At 35.2% G+C, this 22,312-nt stretch overlaps 1 protein-coding gene and 5 non-coding genes across 7 annotated transcripts; all 6 read right to left on the bottom strand.

Moving 5' to 3' along the window:
- Positions 1 to 1,793: 1,793 nt before the first annotated feature.
- LOC149841082 (uncharacterized) lies at positions 1,794 to 12,905 on the bottom strand. 2 transcript variants are annotated; one of them, XM_090003580.1, is made up of 4 exons: positions 12,654 to 12,905; positions 12,485 to 12,589; positions 4,020 to 4,395; positions 1,794 to 3,934 (listed from the first exon to the last, which is right to left on the bottom strand). In XM_090003580.1, the coding sequence occupies exons 3-4, from the start codon at positions 4,376 to 4,378 to the stop codon at positions 2,083 to 2,085; spliced, it is 2,211 nt and encodes a 736-aa protein (XP_089859706.1). In that variant the 5' UTR covers positions 4,379 to 4,395; positions 12,485 to 12,589; positions 12,654 to 12,905; the 3' UTR covers positions 1,794 to 2,082. The 2 variants fall into 2 exon arrangements, with proteins under 2 accessions (XP_089859706.1, XP_089859707.1); XM_090003581.1 differs by having other exon boundaries at positions 4,020 to 4,211.
- LOC149841087 (small nucleolar RNA SNORD34) lies at positions 7,371 to 7,454 on the bottom strand. Its single transcript, XR_016431704.1, has one exon. It is a non-coding gene; the product is annotated as a small nucleolar RNA SNORD34 (small nucleolar RNA).
- Positions 8,222 to 8,304, bottom strand: LOC149841086 (small nucleolar RNA SNORD34). Its single transcript, XR_016431705.1, has one exon. It is a non-coding gene; the product is annotated as a small nucleolar RNA SNORD34 (small nucleolar RNA).
- On the bottom strand, positions 11,095 to 11,180 carry LOC149841085 (small nucleolar RNA SNORD34). Its single transcript, XR_016431708.1, has one exon. It is a non-coding gene; the product is annotated as a small nucleolar RNA SNORD34 (small nucleolar RNA).
- LOC149841084 (small nucleolar RNA SNORD34) lies at positions 11,447 to 11,532 on the bottom strand. The gene has a single exon (XR_016431707.1). It is a non-coding gene; the product is annotated as a small nucleolar RNA SNORD34 (small nucleolar RNA).
- Positions 11,798 to 11,883, bottom strand: LOC149841083 (small nucleolar RNA SNORD34). Its single transcript, XR_016431706.1, has one exon. It is a non-coding gene; the product is annotated as a small nucleolar RNA SNORD34 (small nucleolar RNA).
- Positions 12,906 to 22,312: the final 9,407 nt, after the last annotated feature.

The following is a 22,312-nucleotide window of genomic DNA, read 5'->3' as shown; positions in this document are numbered from 1 at the left end:
GTTAATGTAATTCAACCAGCGTCCAGTACATAAGGGTGCGAATTAGGGAAATGTCCAACAGCGGGTTCCATTGGATATGTTGTATTTTTGAAATGGGTCCCTGGATGCACATTTGAGTTAGACTCAGGCGACATCCATCTTCAGAAGGGACTTGATGTGCCAAAAGCACATTCCTAAGTTCCCATCTGTTCGTCATCACACCTGCGTGTTTCATTGAGAGAGAGCACATCACAATTTGGGTTTAATGATTCATTTTTGAGCTATATCTTTCATTTTTGGATATTTTTGTTTTAAGCCTTTATAATGGGTATTGGATCTATATAACAGATCCAAATCAAAATTTTGTTAGATTAGGATGCTTTCCTGATTTGTGTTTATCGAAAATAGGAAACCTAGGCTTATTAAGATTAAATTATCCTCATCTATAAATAGGTGGGTGATCTGTAGGATTAGTAGCTTGGATTAACACAGAACACCAAACAAGGCACAACTATAATCTATTAATATCCGGAACCCTATTGAGGGCTTATCCTCCCAAGTTTTGTGTATGGCTTAACACAGCCGGGTCGGGCTATAGCATTGCAAATTTTTGGAACTCGAAATCGATTGAGTTGGAATGGGCAGTCCAAGGCCCGTTTATTAACCAAATCTGGTCACCCTCTTCCCTCAACATGATTGTTCACAATACTTGCTAAGTCTCTGCGCAAAGATGCAATGCTAATGTTACTGGAAGGGTTTGCTAACTGTAGCATCTCAGGCTACCGGTCCCATTCCTTGTAGTGAGTGGACAAGTCACCTTTGCAAAGAGGAATCTTTTAGACCAGAATAGAATAGAATTGTGAATCCCACTGGTCGCTGTTTGATGTGTAGGTTATAAACATTAACTGTAACTGTAAGGCAGCTATTGAAAGGAGGAGCCGAGCCCGTATGATCAATCTCCATCAAAGTACGGGCGTGTGCGTGCACATAAAGAGCCATCATGCTTTGCTTTGCCCACGCTCGGCCTCTCTCATTATTAGTGTTTTTGCAGAAGGCTGATTTGGTGAGCATTTTCTCTTCCTTTCTAATTAACGATGATCCGAACAACTGTGGTAGCGGTATCGATGGTGGATCTCATTAACGATTTGATGTCGAGTAGTCTTTTAAACCAAACCAAGCAACTGCATGGTATAAAACCAATGGATTCAAATCGAAGTTGTTGGACTTCCAGACTTCTCTTTACCCAGGAGCTTAGCCCCGGTTGCAGTTTTGCCAAATGGAGTATGGTTACCCGTCTACAAATTGCAGAGCATTTGAATTTCAAGTTTCTCAAATACAAGGTTCGGATTTGAGATCCCCATTTTTGTATGATTTAGAATTCAGGGAATGCTTACTTTGATCACAAGTGGGAGGGGACAGCACGTTTCAAAAGGTTCAAGCTGTGACCAATTAGTCACAATGACAGTCTTGTGACTGTCTCATGTTCTAAGCACTTCCCCATGTTTCACTAAGTTTGAGAAAACTGTTAATCACAATGTCAGTCTAATGATTGTAAATTGCAATTAGAGGAACTTGTGAGTGATGCAAACGTGCCCTCAATGTTTGGTTACCCTGGATCTTAACACAGGTTGCAACAAACGAGATTGCACAGGTTTTAGCGAAATCAAATGCACCTTTCTGTTTATTCAAAACGTGATCAATCAAAATCATAAGTTGAGTTTTCTAGCACTAAGAGCCAGTTAGGATGCACTTGAGCGACTTGTGTCTCGTATTCACTTATCCAATTTGATGTAAAGCATAAAACAAAAAAAATGGGCAAACAAACCAAAAATATTAATCTGAATCTGAATCTGCAATCCAAGCAAACAAAAGATGTTTGGTGCAGTATAACAGCTGTGCGTTTAGGCACAGTGACTCCAGAGGCACAACCATCTCAACCAAAAAAGCAATCAAGCGAGCCAAAGCCTACTCTACTGGAGACTAGAGAGAGTTTTCTGTTATGTACACTAAATGCAACAAGATGCAGTTAAATCGAACCAATGTCCAACCAACCTTCCTCTTGCATTAGAGCAGGGAACACCCACAAAGATTCACATATTCAAGCTACATAGGAGCTTTGCATGTAGCTTTGTTATGACCCAAACCTTTGCATCTACTACAGTGGAATGGTCTTTTTCCATTTTCTTGCAACTCATCTCTCTTTTTCTTGGGACGACGATCAGCTGGTAGGCTGGGCATGCGGCATCTCGTTATTGTTGATGAGCTTAAAACAACATCAATATCCGGAATTGGATTTATAGGATGAGAGTATGCTAGCTTGTAACCCTCAGCAGTGAGGTACCTCTCACAATAATCATACATGTTCCTACCAATGCAATTGAGTGATACAATCACATGCCGGCATGGCAAACCCATAAGCTTCCAATTGCAACATGTGCACCCCCACATATCAAGATCAACGAGATTAACATCATCATCGATCACCTCAAATTTGGTTCCTGAGGAGACTGCTGACACGGAAAGTGAACGAGCATAGTCTATCTCCCTCTGAAGATTTTCCTCTCCTTTAGGTGTAAGTCTTGTCTGCCATTGAGCAGATCCCTCCCACCGAGCATAAATTAGCTCCATTATTCTCCTCCTTACCATGTCCACCAACTTTAACACCTGCAAATCATGTGCCTTGGATATCCAGCTATCAAAGCATTCTGTGATACTGGATGCGATTTGGCTGAACCATGATCCTTTGAAGAATACATTAGCCCATTGCGCAGGCTCAATGCCCATGACCCAGACTGCAGCCTCAGGCAGTATAGATCTTATTCTCTCAATGCAGGCAAGAAATTCATCATTTTCACATGCTCTAGCAGCAGTATAGACCAGATCTGCCAATGCATCCTCCATTGCCTCTGACCATGAACCTTTCATTTCTTTCTTCAACTTCTCTGCCAGACAACTCAGGCAAAATGCATGTTCACTGTTAATAAATACTTCTGGTACAACTTCCTTCAAGCCGTTCAACCCATCTGATACAAATGTGAGTGATCGAGGTGACGACAGTCCAGACTTTAATTGAAGTAAGAACCACCGCCAGCTATCATATGTTTCCTGCTCCACTATGGCAAAGGCGACCGGAAAAATTCCATCATTTCCATCTATTGAAGTTGCAGCCAAGAGAACCCCTTGGTATTTCAACTTCAAAGAAGCACTATGCAGAAATAGCAAAGGCCTACAACCTTGCTCAAATCCATGAATACAAGCATGAAAAGATATAAAAAGCCGATGGAACTGTCCAACAACAGTTGCTAATGTGGCAATACTACCTGGATTAGTCTCCACCACCTTCTCACAATACTGGGACAACTCCATGAAGGAATCTACATCATTGCCAAATAGTTGTTCCCTTGCAAATTCCTTGCCACGCCATGCTTGCAAATAATTCAACTTTAATCCATAATCACGATGTATGTCATTCACAATTTCCTTTGTCTTATAATCTGGTGTATTCCGAAGCTTCTCCCTTATCAAGCTTGCAACCAAATGCTTTGTTGGATAATTGTCAGCTCCAAGGTCTCCTTCACAGGTATGTGTACCATTTATTGTTTTGATCTTAAAAAATTTTGTTCTTGATACCTTTGATGCATGTATTCGCCATCGACAACCCTCTATTTTGCATTTTGCAGTAACACGAGAACCATCATTCTTTACAAACTCGTAAGCAAAGAGTTTATCAATGGCATACTTACGTAATGCATCACGGAACTCATGAACATCTTTAAACAACTGACCCACATCAATGATGGTATTCTCTCCAAACACAGTTGATCTCCTCGCACTATTGTCACAAGAGACAGGTGTTATTGCCAACTCAGTTATAGCATTACCCGATCCCTCGCAAGTTTTTCTTTTCTTTGGCACAATAGCCTTGGAAGTGGTTTTCATCTTTGTTTTCACCCCCCTACAATAATCAATTTCTTCCTATTATAATTATATGGTTAGCATAATCAAACAGTTTCAGTAAGAAACATGCCACAGAAAGATACCTGCTTGAAATGTTCACATCATTAGGAGCAGCATTCTCCTTGGAAGCAGGAGCCTCCGCAGCTAAAACAAAAACTTCAGGTGATTCTTGTTGAAAGTCAACCATCCGTCTCAGGTCCTTGTCATTTGAAATTGTAATAAGAGTTCGTTTGTTTGTTGGAAGCAGATACTTGAATGACAATGTAGATATATCACTGTCGCACATCTCCGCAATTTCAGTCCTAAATTGATTGAATGACATACTACGATCAACATCGAATAAATGTGCTTCCCCACCAGTATATGAAAAGGAGCCATCACTGTTGTGCACAACTGCACCGCCAAACTGAATTACACAAACTAACACTTTTTCACCATCCATGGTGCAACAGCAACCACCTATCGTAAAACAAGAAAATGAGAACCACAAGTTCCAGAATCACTCTAAAGTTCTAAACACAAATAAGAGAAGCATTATGATGACTGATCCATCAGTGAAGCACCCACTATAATCAACTTGCAGCTATTGAGGAAATATTCACAACAATCACTTGGGTTTACCACCTTTTTTTTATATATTTAACAAGGGGAAACCCAGTTTAGGTGGTGGGGACCGGGAGGGAGCCCTGGCATAGGGCCTGCCTCTAAGAGAACCAAGCTCGGTATGAGAACCACTTATTTTGAATTTCTCAATTTTAATTGTATTATTTTATTTTTAAAAAAATCCCAAAGCTTGGTATGAGAACCAAGGTCATTTTAAAATGTATAGGAAGCGGAAAGCAAGGAATAAAAAAAATATATAAGAATTGAATGAGAATCAAAATGAAACACAAATAAAAACTAAAATAAAAGTGACAAATATTAAATTTCATGTTTTTAGTGTAAGAATTAAATTTTTAACAAAATCTAAAAATGATGACTACCGATTTATTGAATGCACATGAAAATGAATGAAAAGAGTGAGAAAACACATAAAAAACAAGAAAAGTTGAGTAAGAGAACATATAAGAAGAATAGATGAAGCGTGTGGAAAACATAGGAGAAGCGTGGGGGAATTGAGTTTCTCATCAAGATTCGGAAGCGAGAAGTATTGCACTATAGAAGTGAGTTTTAGGGAAGTGAGCTTCCCACCTATATAAGAAGCTTCCAATAACTCTGATGAGAACCACACTTATTTTGAATTCACCCAAGAAAGATCCACACCAATATCAATGTTTGACCAATCTCTCTCTCTCTCTCTCTCTCTCTCTCTCTCTCTCTCTATATATATATATATATATATATATATATATATATATATAGAGAGAGAGAGAGAGAGAGAGAGAGAGAGAAAAGGTGGCAGCTGCTAACCGCAAGCTAACCGGGGTTCTTGAAGGTTTTTTTTCAAGTTTTCCTAAAATCTGACCATTCAAATGTATTCGACATGGTCAATTTACTAGAAATCAACACTTGGATCATGTTTTTTCGATAAAAACATGATTTTTAAGCCTTGAATATTTATGAAAATCTTAGACCGTCGATTTTTAAACCTTATAAAAACCTGCCTGCATATCGGAATCGGATGATCAAGGAGTCCATTCCTATAAAATCAAGCATGTACAACACATCTGCACAGTCAGATTCAAGGAAAACATGAAAAAACCCCTTCAAAAACCTGGTTAGCTAAAAAAGTGATTGGCAGCAACCACCTTCTCTCTCTCTCTCTCTCTCTCTCTCTCTCTCTCTCTCTCTCTCTCTCTCTCTCTCTCTCTCTCTCTCTCTCTCTCTCTCTCTCTATATATATATATATATATATATATATATATATATATATATATATGAATTGCTTCCACCTAACTATCCTCCAAAAGGCGTGGACGGTACTGATTTTCAATGTTTCAAGCCATATTTGATAAGTCAAACCCCATAGATGTGTTCAACATGATCCATTTGCTAAGCTTCACCTGTTGGTTCGTATTTTATTGACAAAAAAATGATTTTATGAGCTTTAAAAATTTATAAAAAATTTTGAGCCATTAATTTTTTGAATCCTTATAAGAACTTGCTGACACGTCATAATTGGATGATGCAAAAGCTGATTCCTTTTAAACAATCCATGCAGATCACATCTGTAGGGTCAAATTCCAAAAAGGTATCCAAAAAATGAAAAATTGAGACATTCCACACCTTCCTACCTTTAGGAGGAACAAATTACTCTCTCTCTCTTTCTATATATATATATATATATATATATATAGAGAGAGAGAGAGAGAGAAAGAGAGAGAGAGATGGTAGTTGCTAACCATTTTTGTAGCTAACTGCCCAGCTAACCTGGTTTTTGAAGTTTTTTTTTTCAATGTATTCCTTAAATCTGACCATACATGTGTTAGACATGGTCAATTTACTAGGGAACAACACTTGGATCATGTTTTTTTGATAAAAAAAACATGATTTTTTAAGACTTGAATAATTATGAAAATCTTAGACCAATGATTTTTAATCCTTATAAAAACCTACTTGCATATTGGAATCAGATGATCCAACAAGTCTATTCCTATAAAATCAAGCATGCAGAACACATTTGTACAGACAGATTTAAGGAAAACATGGAAAAAATCCCTTCAAAATCCCAGTTAGCTAGAAATGTGGTTAGCAGTTAGCTCTCTCTCTCTCTCTCTCTCTCTCTCTCTCTCTCACTATATATATATATATATATATATATATAATCTGCTTTTATTATCATCAGATTTGTCATAGACAGATATAGACGGTAATTTGAAAATATTGCCATAATATCGCTTTAAATTCATAAAACAGTATTAAAGGAAAAATACTGTGATATTTTGAAAATATCAGAAATTTATATATTGTGATATTATATCAGTATTATCGCTATCATGGTATTATCGGTTATTTTTACTTTTTACTTCTTTTCTATATCTTAAATATTCTTTTATAATTTTTTTAGTTATTTTTATTATGTCTTTTATTATCTAAACATCTTATTTCCTTACTTCTGCTTTTTTTTCAAATTTTTTAAGAACCTAGCATTTCACAAAATTTATCAACAAAATCCTATCGCGAGAAATCCCCTTGACAAGATATAGCTGATACTGCTATTTGTGACTATGGATTTGTCAAATTTGATAGCTAAAGATGAACTCAAAAAGAATTTATAGCCCTACATCAGGGGAAAATTTTTAACAGAAAAAAAAGAATAAATTACTTCATTGAATTTAAATCACGTTTGTGTAGCCAAAACAATCATTTTATGTGCACCTATAAATACTGAATTTGAAAATATCCAACAGCAATCAAAACATATGCCCTACATTCCTGTACTATAGGACTACATGTGTGTGTAATGTGTTTGTGCATGGTTTTACACATGAAAAAATGGCCTCAGATCATAAGGAATTATGTTATCATGCAAAATAATCAAACAATGTAGACAATATTAGATATCATCATTGGCCACAAAGAACTTATGATGACAATCATGAAGGTGATAGGTTACGCATGTTAAACATCCATTTAGTATTGTGTGAAAAAGCTTAAAATTTTATAATTTAAATTTTAAATTATAAAATTTTTTAAACTTTAATTGTGTGATGCATTAGCTTAAAGTCTTTTCTTTAACTTGTTCAAAACCTATAAGCCCCATAACAATATACCATTACAGAAACAAGTTCGTATATACATGTGTATGTGTGCCTACACACACATGCACCAAAGGTACAAATTAATAATAATATGTATGAAGAAGGTTATGAATTTACAGAAACTTTACTTTTGTACCCACGTGATAACTAGCAAGAATTAATAAACAAATGTAAAATCAAACAAGTTGTTCATACTTCATTTAACAAAATGTACAATAAGATGACTGTTATTGAGATAATAAACATCATAAAATAGTGCGTCCAAATGCACAAGGGAAGGAATTCAAGAAATAAAGTAAATAATCAATGTGTAAGTTCATTATGCATCTGCTTTTATTGTCATCAGATTTGTCAAACCTGATAGCTAAAAATGAAGTCAAGAACTTACAGCTCTACAAAGGATTTTGGATTTTGTTATAGAAAAATGAAAATACCATATTTCATGAATTTAAATCCATTTATGTAGTCAAAACAATCTTCTATTGTGCATCTATAACTGCTGAATTTGAAAATATCCTAAAAATCACATCCTTGTTCTATAGGACCACGCAAGTGTGTCTGTGTCTGTTTTTTACACATGAAACAATGGCCTCAGATCAAAAGGAATTATGTTATCATGCAAACAATCATACAATGTAGGCAACATCAAACATCATCATTGGCCATGGCAAACTTCCTTACTAAGATGACAACAACAATGAAGATGATAGGCCACATATGTTAAATGTCTGTTTAGTAGTGTGTGTGTGTGTGTGTGAGAGAGAGAGAGAGAGTAGCTTGTTAGAATAAGGGTTGCCAATAAAGGAAACATTAATGAGAAACAAGGTTCTTTTAGGTCACATGAAATCAGAAATGGAAAATGCAAGGAAAATGAAGGAAATGCATGGGAAGCATGTGCAAAGCATAAAATTTTTTAGTTCAAATTTTAAATGATTACAATTTTCAAAACTTTCAAAGTATAATGCATTAGCTTATAGTATTTTTCTTTAGTTGTTAGTCTCTTAATTGCACCATTATTGCAGTTAATAATGAGGTAAAATAGGTGAATATAGGATTTACTGAGGTAAATGGGGTAAAAAATGTGAACCATCAGAAATTTAGGAACCCCCCATAATCCTTGTGATTCAAGGAGTTGTAAATACCTCCTCTTTATTAGAAGAGTTGAAATTTGAAATTTTTGGTATTTGGAGTTGGCTGACTCCCAACCGACATTTAAGCTTCCCTCTCCCAAACATACTTCAAATCCGTTTAGGCTCTGCCACATAATGTAACCATTTCTAACACCCTCCCAACTCCTCCGATACCCTTCTCCCAAACAGAGCCTTATGGTTTTCCAACTAGATTGTGCATACATTAGATAGTAAGAAATAAATAATACATGCACACACAAACACATACCAAAAGTATAAATATCATAACCTATGTTACTTAGACATTGACACGAGTGTCGGTGTTGAACATATATATACATATATATATATATATAGAGAGAGAGAGAGAAGCTCATTTTTTCTTTTGAAATAGTTTTTTATTTTTTACTTAATTGCTTCTCTCTCTATATATATACATATATAGAGAGAGAAGCAATTAAGTAAAAAAAATAATTTTTGTTTCAAAAGAAAAAAGGAGACATCCTCGGTTCTCTCCTCCCTCCATGTTGCACCACACAATTCATCAAAATTGTGAAAAAGGAGAGAGTTCTTAAATGGAACTGAGTGAGGCATGCTTGTGGTAACAATGAGAGAGAGTCTTTTACTAACTAGCTTGATTCCTTCATCGACTATAAGAGAGAAAGAGAGAGAGAAGAGAGACCTTTCTGTATAGTAAAGGTGCATGTTGACCCATTTTCGTGGAGTTAGGCCACAATTAAATATATGGAGCCAAAATAGGGTTTAAAGTTTAAACGTTGACACAAAGTGTTCAACATCAAATAATTCATGCCTAAGATACTAAAAAGTGTTAGACAAGCGACAACAAGTGCCCATTTTTTTATGGAACACTTCTATGTTAAAAAATGAAGTGACCATGAAGTGTCGACGTCAGTGTCCAAGTGTCAGACACCAGACATTGATATGTTGGCCCTATAGAAGTACATGGTAACATAGATCATAATGATATGCAAGAAAAATATTATGAATTTACAAACACTCGTTTATCAACATCATGATAACTAGTAAGAATTAATAAACATATTATTTTTAAAATACTAAAATACGCAATCACAAGTTGTTTATATTTCATTTAAAGAAATGTAGAATAGAAATACTTTTATTGAGAAAATAAACATCATACTATAGTGTGCTTAAATGCACAAGGATTTAGAATTTAGAAGGAACAAATACAAGAAATAAAGTAAAATAAGTATGGCTACAATAAATTATAAACCTCCTCCTATTTCATGTAGCATATTTCATCCTGTTCAACTTTAAAAAACAAAAAAAAAAGTTTTAAATTTTTTCCAAAAAGTAAAAGAAAATTTCACATAACCTGTCTCAACCAAGGTTGCCAAACTAGGAAACAAAAGCGGGAAACGATACGGGAAGTAGAAGTGAGAAGCGAGGCATTTTAAAATTTATACAAAGCAGGAAACGAAGTTTCAATTTAAAAGCGAAATATGAATAAAAAATGAAGCAATATGGAATCAAACAAAAAACAAATAAAAACTAAAATAAAATTGATCATTCTTATATTTCACGATTTTTCTATAAAAGAGTTAAATTTTTGTTAAAATCTAACAATGATGGTTACCAATTTAAAGAAAGTACATGGAAAGTGAGTGAAAGCGTGAGAGAAAATACACCAAAAAGATGAAAAGAAATGTGAGAAAAGCATATAGTATGCATAGACCATGTGTATGAGAAGCATAGAAGAAGTGTGGGGGAATCGAGCTTCCTATGAAGTTTTGGAAGCGAGGAGTATCGTGCTTCCGAAGCGAGTTTCCGGGAAGTGAGCTTCCCACCTACCTAAGAAGCGTCTGGTAACTCTGGTCTCAACTCTTTTGTAGAGAAGAACAACATTTCTTGTGTAAATTTGTTACCCATGTATTCCCTATTTGTTTCAAAAATGTTGAATTTCATCTTTTGAAAACTTTGATAATCCTAGTTAGAATGGCCTTAGACTCCACTGGAATGATGTAATCATGCACAAGTGTTAACCAATGTAGGCAACATTGAAACATCATCATTGGCCAAATAGACCCTAAAGATGCTATATGTATAGGGCTAATAATATTTGGTCAAGTTGTACGTAGACTCCACACCATACCATCTAGTGAGCCTTAATAATTTTTTTAACATTTCTTTGGTTGCTTTATGGATCAAGAAAATTTCACATAACACGTCTCAACTCTTTTGTACAGAAGAACAACATTTCCTGTGTAAATTTGTTACCCATGTATTCCCTATTTGTTTCAAAAATTTGAGTTTCATCTTTCAAAAACTTCGATAATCCTAGTTACAATGGCCTCAGACTCCACTGGAATGATGTAATCATGCACAAGTGTCAACCAATGTAGGCAACATTGAAACATCATCATTGGCCAAATAAGCCCTAAAGATGCTATATGTATAGGGCTAATAATATTTGGTCAAGTTGTGAGTAGACTCCACACCATACCATCTAGTGAGCCTTAATATTTTTTTTTAACATTTCTTTGGTTGCTTTATGGATCAAGAAAATTTCACATAACACGTCTCAACTCTTTTGTACAGAAGAACAACATTTCCTGTGTAAATTTGTTACCCATGTATTCCCTATTTGTTTCAAAAATTTGAGTTTCATCTTTCGAAAACTTCGATAATCCTAGTTACAATGGCCTCAGACTCCACTGGAATGATGTAATCATGCACAAGTGTCAACCAATGTAGGCAACATTGAAACATCATCATTGGCCAAATAAACCCTAAAGATGCTATATGTATAGGGCTAATAATATTTGGTCAAGTTGTGAGTAGACTCCACACCATACCATCTAGTGAGCCTTAATATTTTTTTTGACATTTCTTTGGTTGCTTTATGGATCAAGAAAATTTCACATAACACGTCTCAACTCTTTTGTACAGAAGAACAACATTTCCTGTGTAAATTTGTTACCCATGTATTCCCTATTTGTTTCAAAAATTTGAGTTTCATCTTTCGAAAACTTCGATAATCCTAGTTACAATGGCCTCAGACTCCACTGGAATGATGTAATCATGCACAAGTGTCAACCAATGTAGGCAACATTGAAACATCATCATTGGCCAAATAAACCCTAAAGATGCTATATGTATAGGGCTAATAATATTTGGTCAAGTTGTGAGTAGACTCCATACCATACCATCTAGTGAGCCTTAATATTTTTTTTAACATTTCTTTGGTTGCTTTATGGATCAAGTTCTGGATTGTGCATTTGTAACGGATAAACATTTTTTTTTCAAGAGCTGAAAAAATCAATGATTCACAATGCAGCAAAATCTTACAATTTAGAAAATCTGATTCTATGTGGGAATGTCTCAATCCAAAGATTGTTTCTACTTAACAGACCATGCTGAACACATTCTATGGGGTCAGACTAACCGAAATAAGCTTACACCAATGATTTACTCTGACACACCTCCGCCATCACTTCCCATCAACAGCTTCACCAATACCAATAACAATAGCAACAACAACAATGACAACAAAAACAAAACAAAGCTAAAGAGGAAAGCATGCTCCAGGATTCAACTTACAATGCAGAAACCAAATAAAAAAGCCATTAACTAGTAAAACTACACAAGATCCCAAAACTCACATCCCAACTAACAGCGAAAAACAGAAATCCGCAGCAAATAAGTCGAAGAAGAAGAAGAAAGAAAGAAACATACATAATTATCGCTTTAAAGCGGGTTCGCCTTCACATTCACGTTCAATGGAAAAGGTGGTAACCGGAGGACCGCCTCCTCTGTCTCGATGGGATCGGATCGAAGAATCTGCCACCCATTAATCCGGACTCAAAACCAGCTAGAGAGAGAGAGAGAGAGAGAGAGAGATTACGGGATCTCGGATGACGGGTTTGGTATCGTCCTGAACGAGTCGGAAAGGTGGTTTCTTCCTCCCTGAAGACGACGATGATGGCGATGAGGAAGCCTCTTCTTTAGATTGTGGGGGTTGACCGCCGAGCAATGACGATGGCCCTCGACCCTCATGGGCCGCCGCTTCCATCATCCTCTCCACGGGATTCCCTCTTCTCCTCCTTGCCCTAATGGTCTCTGCCTCGCCCACCTCCCCATCTGTACCTTAGCCCCCGCTGTTGCTTGTTCCTTTATATAGACCCTTCTTCGGTGTAAAGATCAGGTGCAATATGATCGCACAAATATTTGTGCATAGCACCTGATCACCCTTCATCTTGGGAACAGGCCAGTCAGTCAGTTGTGGGGCCAAGGCTTGATGGAGGGTGCTTAATGCATAAATATTTCTGCAATGATATTGCTCTCCATCCGGACTCTTGGGTCGGGTAGACCCGATTATAATATATATCGAATCCGATAAGATCCGGGTTAGGTATCAATGAAATAAGTCCCCGCCTTCTACTTTTTGGGTCGCTCTCATGCCCCCAACCATGCATTTCCACACTGACAGCTGAAGTCAAGCAATGGTCCTATCATGGAAGTGCATGACCATATAATTCAGGATATTGTTGGGATGTAAATGGTCCAGACAGATATGTTGTACACAGTTTTGTCCACGCAATGAAACATCCCTTAGGGGTTGTTTTATCCTTTGTTCCCGCGCTATTTCGGACATAAATCATGTTGGGAATGGAGGATATAACAAATTAGGAACGCGGCGAAAGTGCATAACCATTAATTAGGGTTTTCTTTGATTTTATTAGATTTTTTATTTATGACTTTGAATCAAAAATTTTAAATTAGAGTTTTTTATAGTTAATTTGATTAAGGTTTTTTATTTGATTTTATTTGATTAGGGCATCAATTTTTTTTTTTAAATTAGGCCTTTATTTAGTGAATTTGATTAGGGTTTTCTTTGATTTGATTAGAGTTTTTTTATTTATTTTCTATGATTATAGATTTAAATCGGATATTTATAGTTAAGGTTTTTATAGTTATTTTATTAGGACTTTTATTGTATTTGATTAGGGCTATTTTTTATTAGGGTTTGAATTAAGGTTTTTTATTTAATTTTACGGTTTATTTTTTTTATAGTTTAGGATTTTTTGGTTTATTTATGATTTATTTTCTTGCATTTTAAAGTTTTATAATTTAATAGGGTTTGATAATTTGATTTTTATTGTTAAGTTGATTCTAGGGCTTGATATTTTTTTGATAAACTTTTATAATTATATGTAATATAACATTGATCAAATCATTTATATATATAATATTAATTCTTATTTTTCTCAAATTACTTAAATTTTAAATATTTTTTAGTTTTTAAATCTAATTCGAGATTTATATCCGAGGCTAAAATCTATAATGTGTTTGTTAAAACACTCATATGGTTGAATGGATCGAGTCATCCAAAATTAAGTTATTTGTCTCATTATCGTGTGTGTTCATATTGTTCACACACAGTAAAAACAAACGTTGAACATAAGGAACACAACTTCTTGTACAATCAAAACAAACATTGACCTTAGTACAATTGTTATAGAACATGTCAAACATGAGTTTTGTCTATTATGTTTGTTTGTTTGTTTTGTCCAGTATTGGATGAGCCATCAAACAAGCACTTAAAGTCAAAAAAAGAATTTATATGAATGGTTGATCATGGTTCCATTTGGATAACACATGAAACAGGGGGCCACCTGTGTGGCCAGCCGGGTGGTTGTGAGGATGCTGTGATGAATGCACTGGATCAAACCCCACTAGCGCACTGATGTATAGCTTTCATAGGTGGGCCATGTAAGGCAGGGTGGTTATGGTGCCTCACTCGAACGAAGGTTCAATAAAATAAACAAAGTTATTTAGATCTTTGTTTTAAAACATTGTTTTGTGAGTCTACCAACATGCCTTTTTTAAATATATAATGAAGAAACCCACAAATACAAGGGCAATTGGGATGGATTCACGGGCATGGCCCCTTAGACCTTAACTGTCCCTTCACCAACCACGCCTCATAGATGTAACACCCTTTGATACCCTGACATTAGGGGTGTCAGCTGGTTGGGTTTGGTTTGGACCCAGGTGGAACCAAACCTGACTTCAATTTTCAGGTATGGTATTGGGTCCAGACCTAGGTCTAATCGGACAGACCATAAGAGAAACCATGCCTGGACCCGATAAAAACTAAATGAATCATACTCGAGCCATACCCGATAAAATAATATTTTTTATTATTTTTACATTGAAAAATTGCGGGTCTTAATCGAAACTCGGATGTGCCGAGGTCTGGTATAAAATTTTACAAACTATACCCGGCTACATGCATTAATTGGACCTTCGGGTCCGGACCTAGGTCTTAATCAAGTCTTCTTATTTATCACCATAGCCGGACCCTATAGGGTTTGGAATGGGTCAGGTCTGGGTAAACCTGACTCGTTGACACCCCTACCTGCCACTAATATATATGGAATGTCTCCTCTTCGCTTTGACCTTGTAGCGAGTGATACCCAGGGTATAACATGTTTGGTGGCATTATTCTTAAAAAACAAATCAAAATTCATTACGGGACCCTAAAAAGAGGTTTTGAAAAAATAACAAAAAATGATTTTGTTCACATTTTTCATAATGCTGGTTAGGTACAATGTTTAATTGTCATGGGAAAAAACAAAGATGTTTTATTTTGAAATATTACTCTTCAATAAATATTTATTTTCAAAAATAAATTTATCAACATTAATTTTTTAAAACTGTCAAGCAAGCCGGATAATAGAGTAACCAATTATACACCAAAACCATAACTGGCCCAAGTTCATTTGCTTAAGAAATTCAATAATAAATGATAAAGATAAAGCATAAACTATGAGCAAATTTAGAACAAAATGGCCACTATAAAAGAATGAAAAAGAGAGTACTTGACGTTTCCACGTCAAAAAATTTGATGATGTCAATTTTTCAAAAACTAGATGATTAAGAACAAATGAAGATGAAGAATCCATGTCTGGAAATTTCAAGAAAAGTAAAAAATTATTGCTGACCCACAAGTCTGAGTGCATTTTTTTTGGCAGATCAAAGATGATTACGAATAATAAATGTTATAAGCAACAAACAGGTAAGACAAGCATAAAATAAATACTAAAGGATTTGTAACCAAAAAATGATGAAACTTTTGGGATAATGAGAAAGATTTGTTTCAAATCTTAATAAATAAAAAGATTCACTACAAGAAAACAAGTCATTACCGACCAAAAAAAAAACAACGATAAATTATCGTCATCACTAATAATTTAATCCCAACAACATATAATGTCGTAGTGAAAATTTTTATTGCCGACAATATTTTATCGTTGCTCCTATCTTGTCAGTAATATAAATAGGAGGTTCGGAAGAGATATTGCTAATGATATTATCATCGATTTTAAATTATGACGATAATTAATCATTGCCAAAAATCTTTTATAAGTATGGCGATAATTAATCATCGCCAATTATAAGATGAGGATAATTATCATCGATTTTAATCAATAACCAACGATAATTATCGTCAACATAAAATTTTATAGCCAACGACATTTATCATCTATTTTATACTAACACAGCTAATGATACTTTATCGTCTGTATTAGTAATGTAATCGACAATTGTTATCATGGGCTATATCGAGTAATATAGCCGACGATATATTATCGTCACTATAAGAAACATAGCTGATGATAACTAATCGTCGCCTATTTCCCGCATAATGTTTCCACAAAAATCACTAATTTTGCTAGATATTTGATGCTAAAATCCTTAGCAATTTTCGTATATATAGTACTGAAATCGAACAATCCTTGTGAAAATCCATTACGTGTGAATTTTGTCAAGAGTTTTGTGTTTGTAGTTGCGAAAGTGTACTTTCAAATGCAAAATCATGAAAAGTTTGCAAAATTGATAGACTTTCTCATGCAATCAACTTTAAAAGATGTGAGTTTTCATTTTAGCATGCGAATTTACTTGTATATACATATAAGGTTTGTGTTTATTTTTTCATTTTTTCGTTTGTATATTTATGAAATTTTTGAGTAATTGGTTTTCAAGCCTTAAAAGATCATTTTTGTACATCCTAATTGGATGATCCAAGAGTTTATTTCTACAAAACCATGCATCTAGATCTTATCCATATGGTGAAATTTTAGAAAAAGATTCTTCCTATACATCATAATCGGATGTTCAAACTTTCACACAGTTTGATGAAAATTCACACAATTTGAAAAAAATGTGTATGAAATAATGTAAATTTGCATAAAACTTTCACACAGTTTGATAAAAATCTGCTCAATTCGAAAAAAATGTACACGGAATCATAACAAGAAAAATGGTAATTAGCGACGAAACTTTGCGACAGATTTTTTTCGTCTCAAATTTGCGACGGATTAGCGAGAGAAAAACATTCGTCGCTAACATTCAAAATATTTACGAAATTAGCGACAGACAAAATGCCATCACTAATCTGTTGCTACTTATCGATGGATTAACGACTGAAAAACTACGTCGCAAAATCCGTCGCACGTAGCTACGGATTTGACGACATAATATTGTCCATCGCTATTTAGCGATCGCGACGGAAATATTCTGTCGTGAATCCATCACAAATTGTCGATGTAAAACCCCCATCTAGGGCACAAAATTGATCTCTTCCTGTCTCTCTCTCTCTCACCCACATTGCTCGCCCCGTCCAAAGTCGTGCTCGCTGGTGACAGCCTTGACAACCTACCGTTATCCGGCAACCGCCCGACCACCTCTCGCTCTCTCATGACCGCACCGACCACCTGTCGCTCTTCGGCGACCACCCTCCTTTCGGTCTCCAGCGACAACCCCCTCCCTCTTTGGACACCCGCTATCCGGCGACGACCCCGACCACCTCCCGCTCTCTCTTTTTCACCTCCCGCTCTCTGTCGACCCTCTCTCTTTCACCTCCCGCTCTCCAGCGACGGACCCCGAACGCTACGACGTCGGGATTTCAGGTGAACGATTTTGCGATTTCTAGATGTTGATATTGTTCTTGAAAATTTATGCATTTCGTTTGTTTGTTATGATGCAGAGATCGTGCTTTTAGTTTCTCTTGCTTCTCTAGCTAAATCTTTCAGTCGCGTTCTTGTTTTTGTTTTTCCTGTTTTTTTTGTTTTTGTTTAGAAAGCTTCGTCGAACGAGTAAGCTTCCGATTCTAGTTCTGGAAGTTTTAGACTACTCGGTTTGTTTAATTAGAGAAATCGAGAGTTCTAGTTTCCAATTTTCTAGATTTTTTTGCTAGAGCAATCGTGTTTTTTATTTTCTTCGTGGTTTTACTTCTTACCTTTATTTTTGTCTAAGAAATTGAATAAATCCTTTCAATTTCGTGAACATATATAACAAGGTTGTTTCTTGTTCTTGAGTCTGAAAATTTTTGCCAGACTGTCGCCCTAAGTTTTCTTATTCTTGCTTCTATAGTAATATCTGGAAATTCATTTCTTTTTATAGTAAAACTGGCGTAGATAAATTCTAGATCTTGTGGCTTTAAATTTTTGTGTAGATTTGTTTGCTTCACTCGATCAATCTTGCTTTTATATATTCCACCTCTATAAATTTTTGGTTGATTTTTTTGAAAATCTCAACTGAATGTCGGAACCTAGAGCCTCTTATTATATTGAAGTAAGCATAATTACAAAATTATGCAATGAAGAATTTCTAGTCGATTTTTCTAAAAAAAGATAAACTTGTGGGATTTCTAAATCTGGAGGTTCTATCATTTCGTTGCATACTTTGTGCACATCCATATAGCGACATTGTAATCAATTTATTGTTGACTTTTTGCTACTTTGCCTCTGATTAAATAAACATTTTTTAGATTTTTTTTCAAAAGAAATTTGAATTGATTATCTCTTGTGACACATTAAAACTGCAATCTTAATTATTGAATAAACTTAGACTTTCATATTCTTCGACCATAGCTGGATTCATATTGTTGGCACGTGAGTTAGTGAGAAGCGATTGAGAAAGAAATAGAGAAGTCATTGGTTAAATTCGCACATGAGTAGTTTTAAAATTTATTACTCACCCACTTGTCGTGCATTCCCTCCCAATAATCTCTCCTGATAGTAGAAGGGTCATGGTTCTTCCACTGCAGTGGTTCATCTATCCCACCAGTTGGTTTTATTGTTGCAGTCTTCATATTATACAACATGTCGGCAAATCGATTGGCAGCCACATTCTGCCACACTACTCTCGCGTCCTTCTTATTCGTAGTCGCAAAATGATGTGAAGCCTACAAATACTTTCAGAAAGTTAACACACATGACTTTAAAAAAAATTAAATATGAAACACATTAGTTATGATAAACGATTGCATACCATGAATGAGGACAATAATCTGTCCAACACCTCCTTCGGGTACTCTTTCTATTGAGCGACCGATCCTGAAAGATGCTGAATTAGTGACTTTCTAATTTCTCGTATTACTTTTTGTGACTCAAACCTCACGTTGCACATGAATTGATACACATTAACAATTGATTGTCGATATACACTATTAATAAGATAAGTATTGGACAAGTGATAATGAAATACTTACGGTCGACTATCGATATACACTATTTGAATGAGTCATCGTATGTCAGAATGAGAAGACTCTGCATCCGACGTTGTCTCGTGATGTGTATGAGTAGCTGGTGTAGATGGATCATATATAGGCGAAACATCACCTACAGAACAATGAGTTAAAAATTCACATAATACATATTTAAACTAATCAAGTATACAATTATTTAAATGATATACCTATCGAAGCATTACGTGAAGACGAAGGCTAAGACTGGCTATCACTGAGCTGATATCCTATAAAGACGATTAACAAGTAACAATTTTTATATCAACATATAAGCAAAAACATAATGAATGCCTATATTTAAATATAACACAAAGACATCAACCTAATGATGTCCCACGGCCTCCACTTGGTCCTCGACCACTGTTACCTCCACGAACTATATTCTAACAAATAAAAATGTTATTTGGATCAGTTACATGATATGCAATTTCATGTATATATAATCAAATAAAAAATAACTTCATACAAGCATGAATACAGTCACATCAAACATGACAATACATTTAAATCATTTATATCACATCAATGTCAAACATGTACTTGTAGCAAACACACTCAAATATCTTGCTAACTGCTACCTTGACTAACATGGTCTTTAAACTACAAAAATAAGAGCATATGAGAAAGTGATGTGGTATGTATATCAAGATGCATTTTACGAGCTCGAGTATGCTTCCTCATCACTTATTTGATTTTCATATTCTTCTTCTTCTTCTTCCTCATTTTCATCCTCTTCGTCTTCTTCTTCATTGGGCACCCATCCATTTGGTATATTATTTGGATCACATTCTTCCATATGTGTGCTATTGAACAATGAAGATGTGACATGCAGACCATGTGTGGCATCATGACCATAAGAGAAGTCATACATATCATTTGACTGATAGTAATCACTCTCTTCAATAATCTTGTCTTCTTGTAACTAATCATACTCGAGGTATAGTTTAGACTTCACCTTGCAAACTACACACCATTCATTTTTATCTGACTTCGTTGTATTCGGATATGAAGTATAGTAAACTTGTTGAACTTGTGATGCTAATATGAATGGTTCATATGTTTCAAACCTTGGTTTATGATTCACCTCCACAATGCTTGAGGCTTTATCGACTCTTGTTGTTGTGGAATCAAACCAATGACACTTGAATACAGTTGCCCTGTTATTTAAGCCTAAGTTAACTCCATTATTTCTTCAATAACACCATAGTAGTCAAGTTCATTTTCATCATAACTGTTACCCTTGACACACATGTCACTATTCATCATTGACTTGTTTACACCGTATTCTTCTGTATGGAATTGATAACCATTTACTATGTATTTATTGCAACATTGCACAACTTTGGTCAGACCATTTTGTAAATCACATATTCCTTGGTCAATAACATCACCATGGCAGACCTACAAACATAAATAATGACCGTAAACATGACCAATTAAGTAATATATTGTTGTTTACACATAAAGAATGCATGTCATCGTCCTTACCAACTCTTTCAACCATGCCACAAACTTATTTTCACATTTTTTTTGTAATTCTGAATCAGTGAGATGAGAAAGTTCTCTTCACAACTCCAGATCAAATCGTCTTTACTTAACAAATAATTATATTACCGAACCATGTACATGGAGAACTTAGTGTTGATGTAGGGGTTTGCACTTAACATATTATGTATACTTACTCGATGTAGGATTCGATCTCTGAGCAATTAAAAATGATATAGATTTATGTTGCGTCTTGCTCTCGATCTTCCAAAAGTCTTGACCAACAACTGCCAAAGGCATTCCCAAGTGGTTTAAATATAGATAGTTTTTCAGCCACAATAACTTGTTCTCCATCATCACTATGAGGTGGGCAAGTGTAACATGTTGGAATGTGAGGCTCAAAGTACATAGATGAGAATTTTGAAATCTCTTCTAAAGTGTACGCCTCACAAATTGAACCCTCCACTCTTGATTTATTCTGAATCTTTTTTTTGAGGTCAAACATGCATCTGTCAACAATATATATCTCATAATACAATAAATTTCCAATAGCATTAGAGAGAAAAATATAAAAAAAAGTACCTTTCAAATGGGTACATCCATTGATATTGCATAAGACCACCAACCCTAAGTTCATATAGCAAGTGTATGATCACATGTCTCATAACGTTAAAAAATGATGGAGAAAATATCTTCTCTAGCTGACAATTAATAGTAGTGACAACAGAATCTTCTAAATTCTTTACCTCAGTTACTACAACTTTCGATGCACACAATGTTCTAAAAAATCGACTCAACTCGGATAATACCCTCTATATAGGTCTGTCTAACATATCATGGAATGCTAGGGGAATCAATCATTGCATGATAACATGACAATTATGGCTCTTCAACCCATATAATTGTCCCTCATCTATCTTCACGGCCTGAGCAATATTAGAGACGTATCCATCTGAAAATCTCAACTGTCTCAACCACTGGCATACCTGCTTTATTTGATTTGGTCCAAGCACGTACTTTGCCTTTGGTTTTAGTAGTTTGCCATTATACTTTTTGAGTTCTAATTCTGGTCTTTTACATATTACTTTTAAATCCATACGAGCCTTCAAATTATTCTTTGTTTTTCCTTTGACATTCATTGTCGTATTAAACACATTATCAAACATATTTTTCTCCATAAGCATTACATCCAAATTATGTCATATCAATAAGGTCAACCAATATGGTAGTTCTCAAAATATAGATTTCTTTGTCCAATTATGATACTTCTAAAATCCAAAGAATGGTCTTGTACTACGGGCATCTGTCAGTTCATATGGAAAGTATCTCAATCGTCTTAAAATCTCTATGCCAGACAATCGTGTAGGTGAACCTTCTATTTCAGTTGTGCCTACTTTGAACACATTTCTTTATTGTAGAAATGAATGGTCGCTAGGTAAAAATCGATGATGACAATCAAACTAACACGGCTTCTTTCTATGCAT

This window comes from Nuphar pumila, chromosome 4 (genome assembly GCF_984573655.1).
Source record: "Nuphar pumila chromosome 4, dmNupPumi1.hap1.1, whole genome shotgun sequence".
NCBI classification, from domain to species: domain Eukaryota; kingdom Viridiplantae; phylum Streptophyta; class Magnoliopsida; order Nymphaeales; family Nymphaeaceae; genus Nuphar; species Nuphar pumila.
The sequence above is the reverse complement of the archived record's forward strand: the minus strand, read 5'-3'. Positions and strand labels throughout refer to the sequence as shown.

Bases quoted from the DNA above. Each gene is read 5' to 3' on its own strand.
- LOC149841082 (XM_090003580.1), bottom strand. From the start codon at position 4,378: ATGGATGGTGAAAAAGTGTTAGTTTGTGTAATTCAGTTTGGCGGTGCA. The intron at 3,935-4,019 runs GTATCTTTCTGT...TGATTATTGTAG, and splicing joins GATGTGAACATTTCAAGCAG to GGGGGTGAAAACAAAGATGA.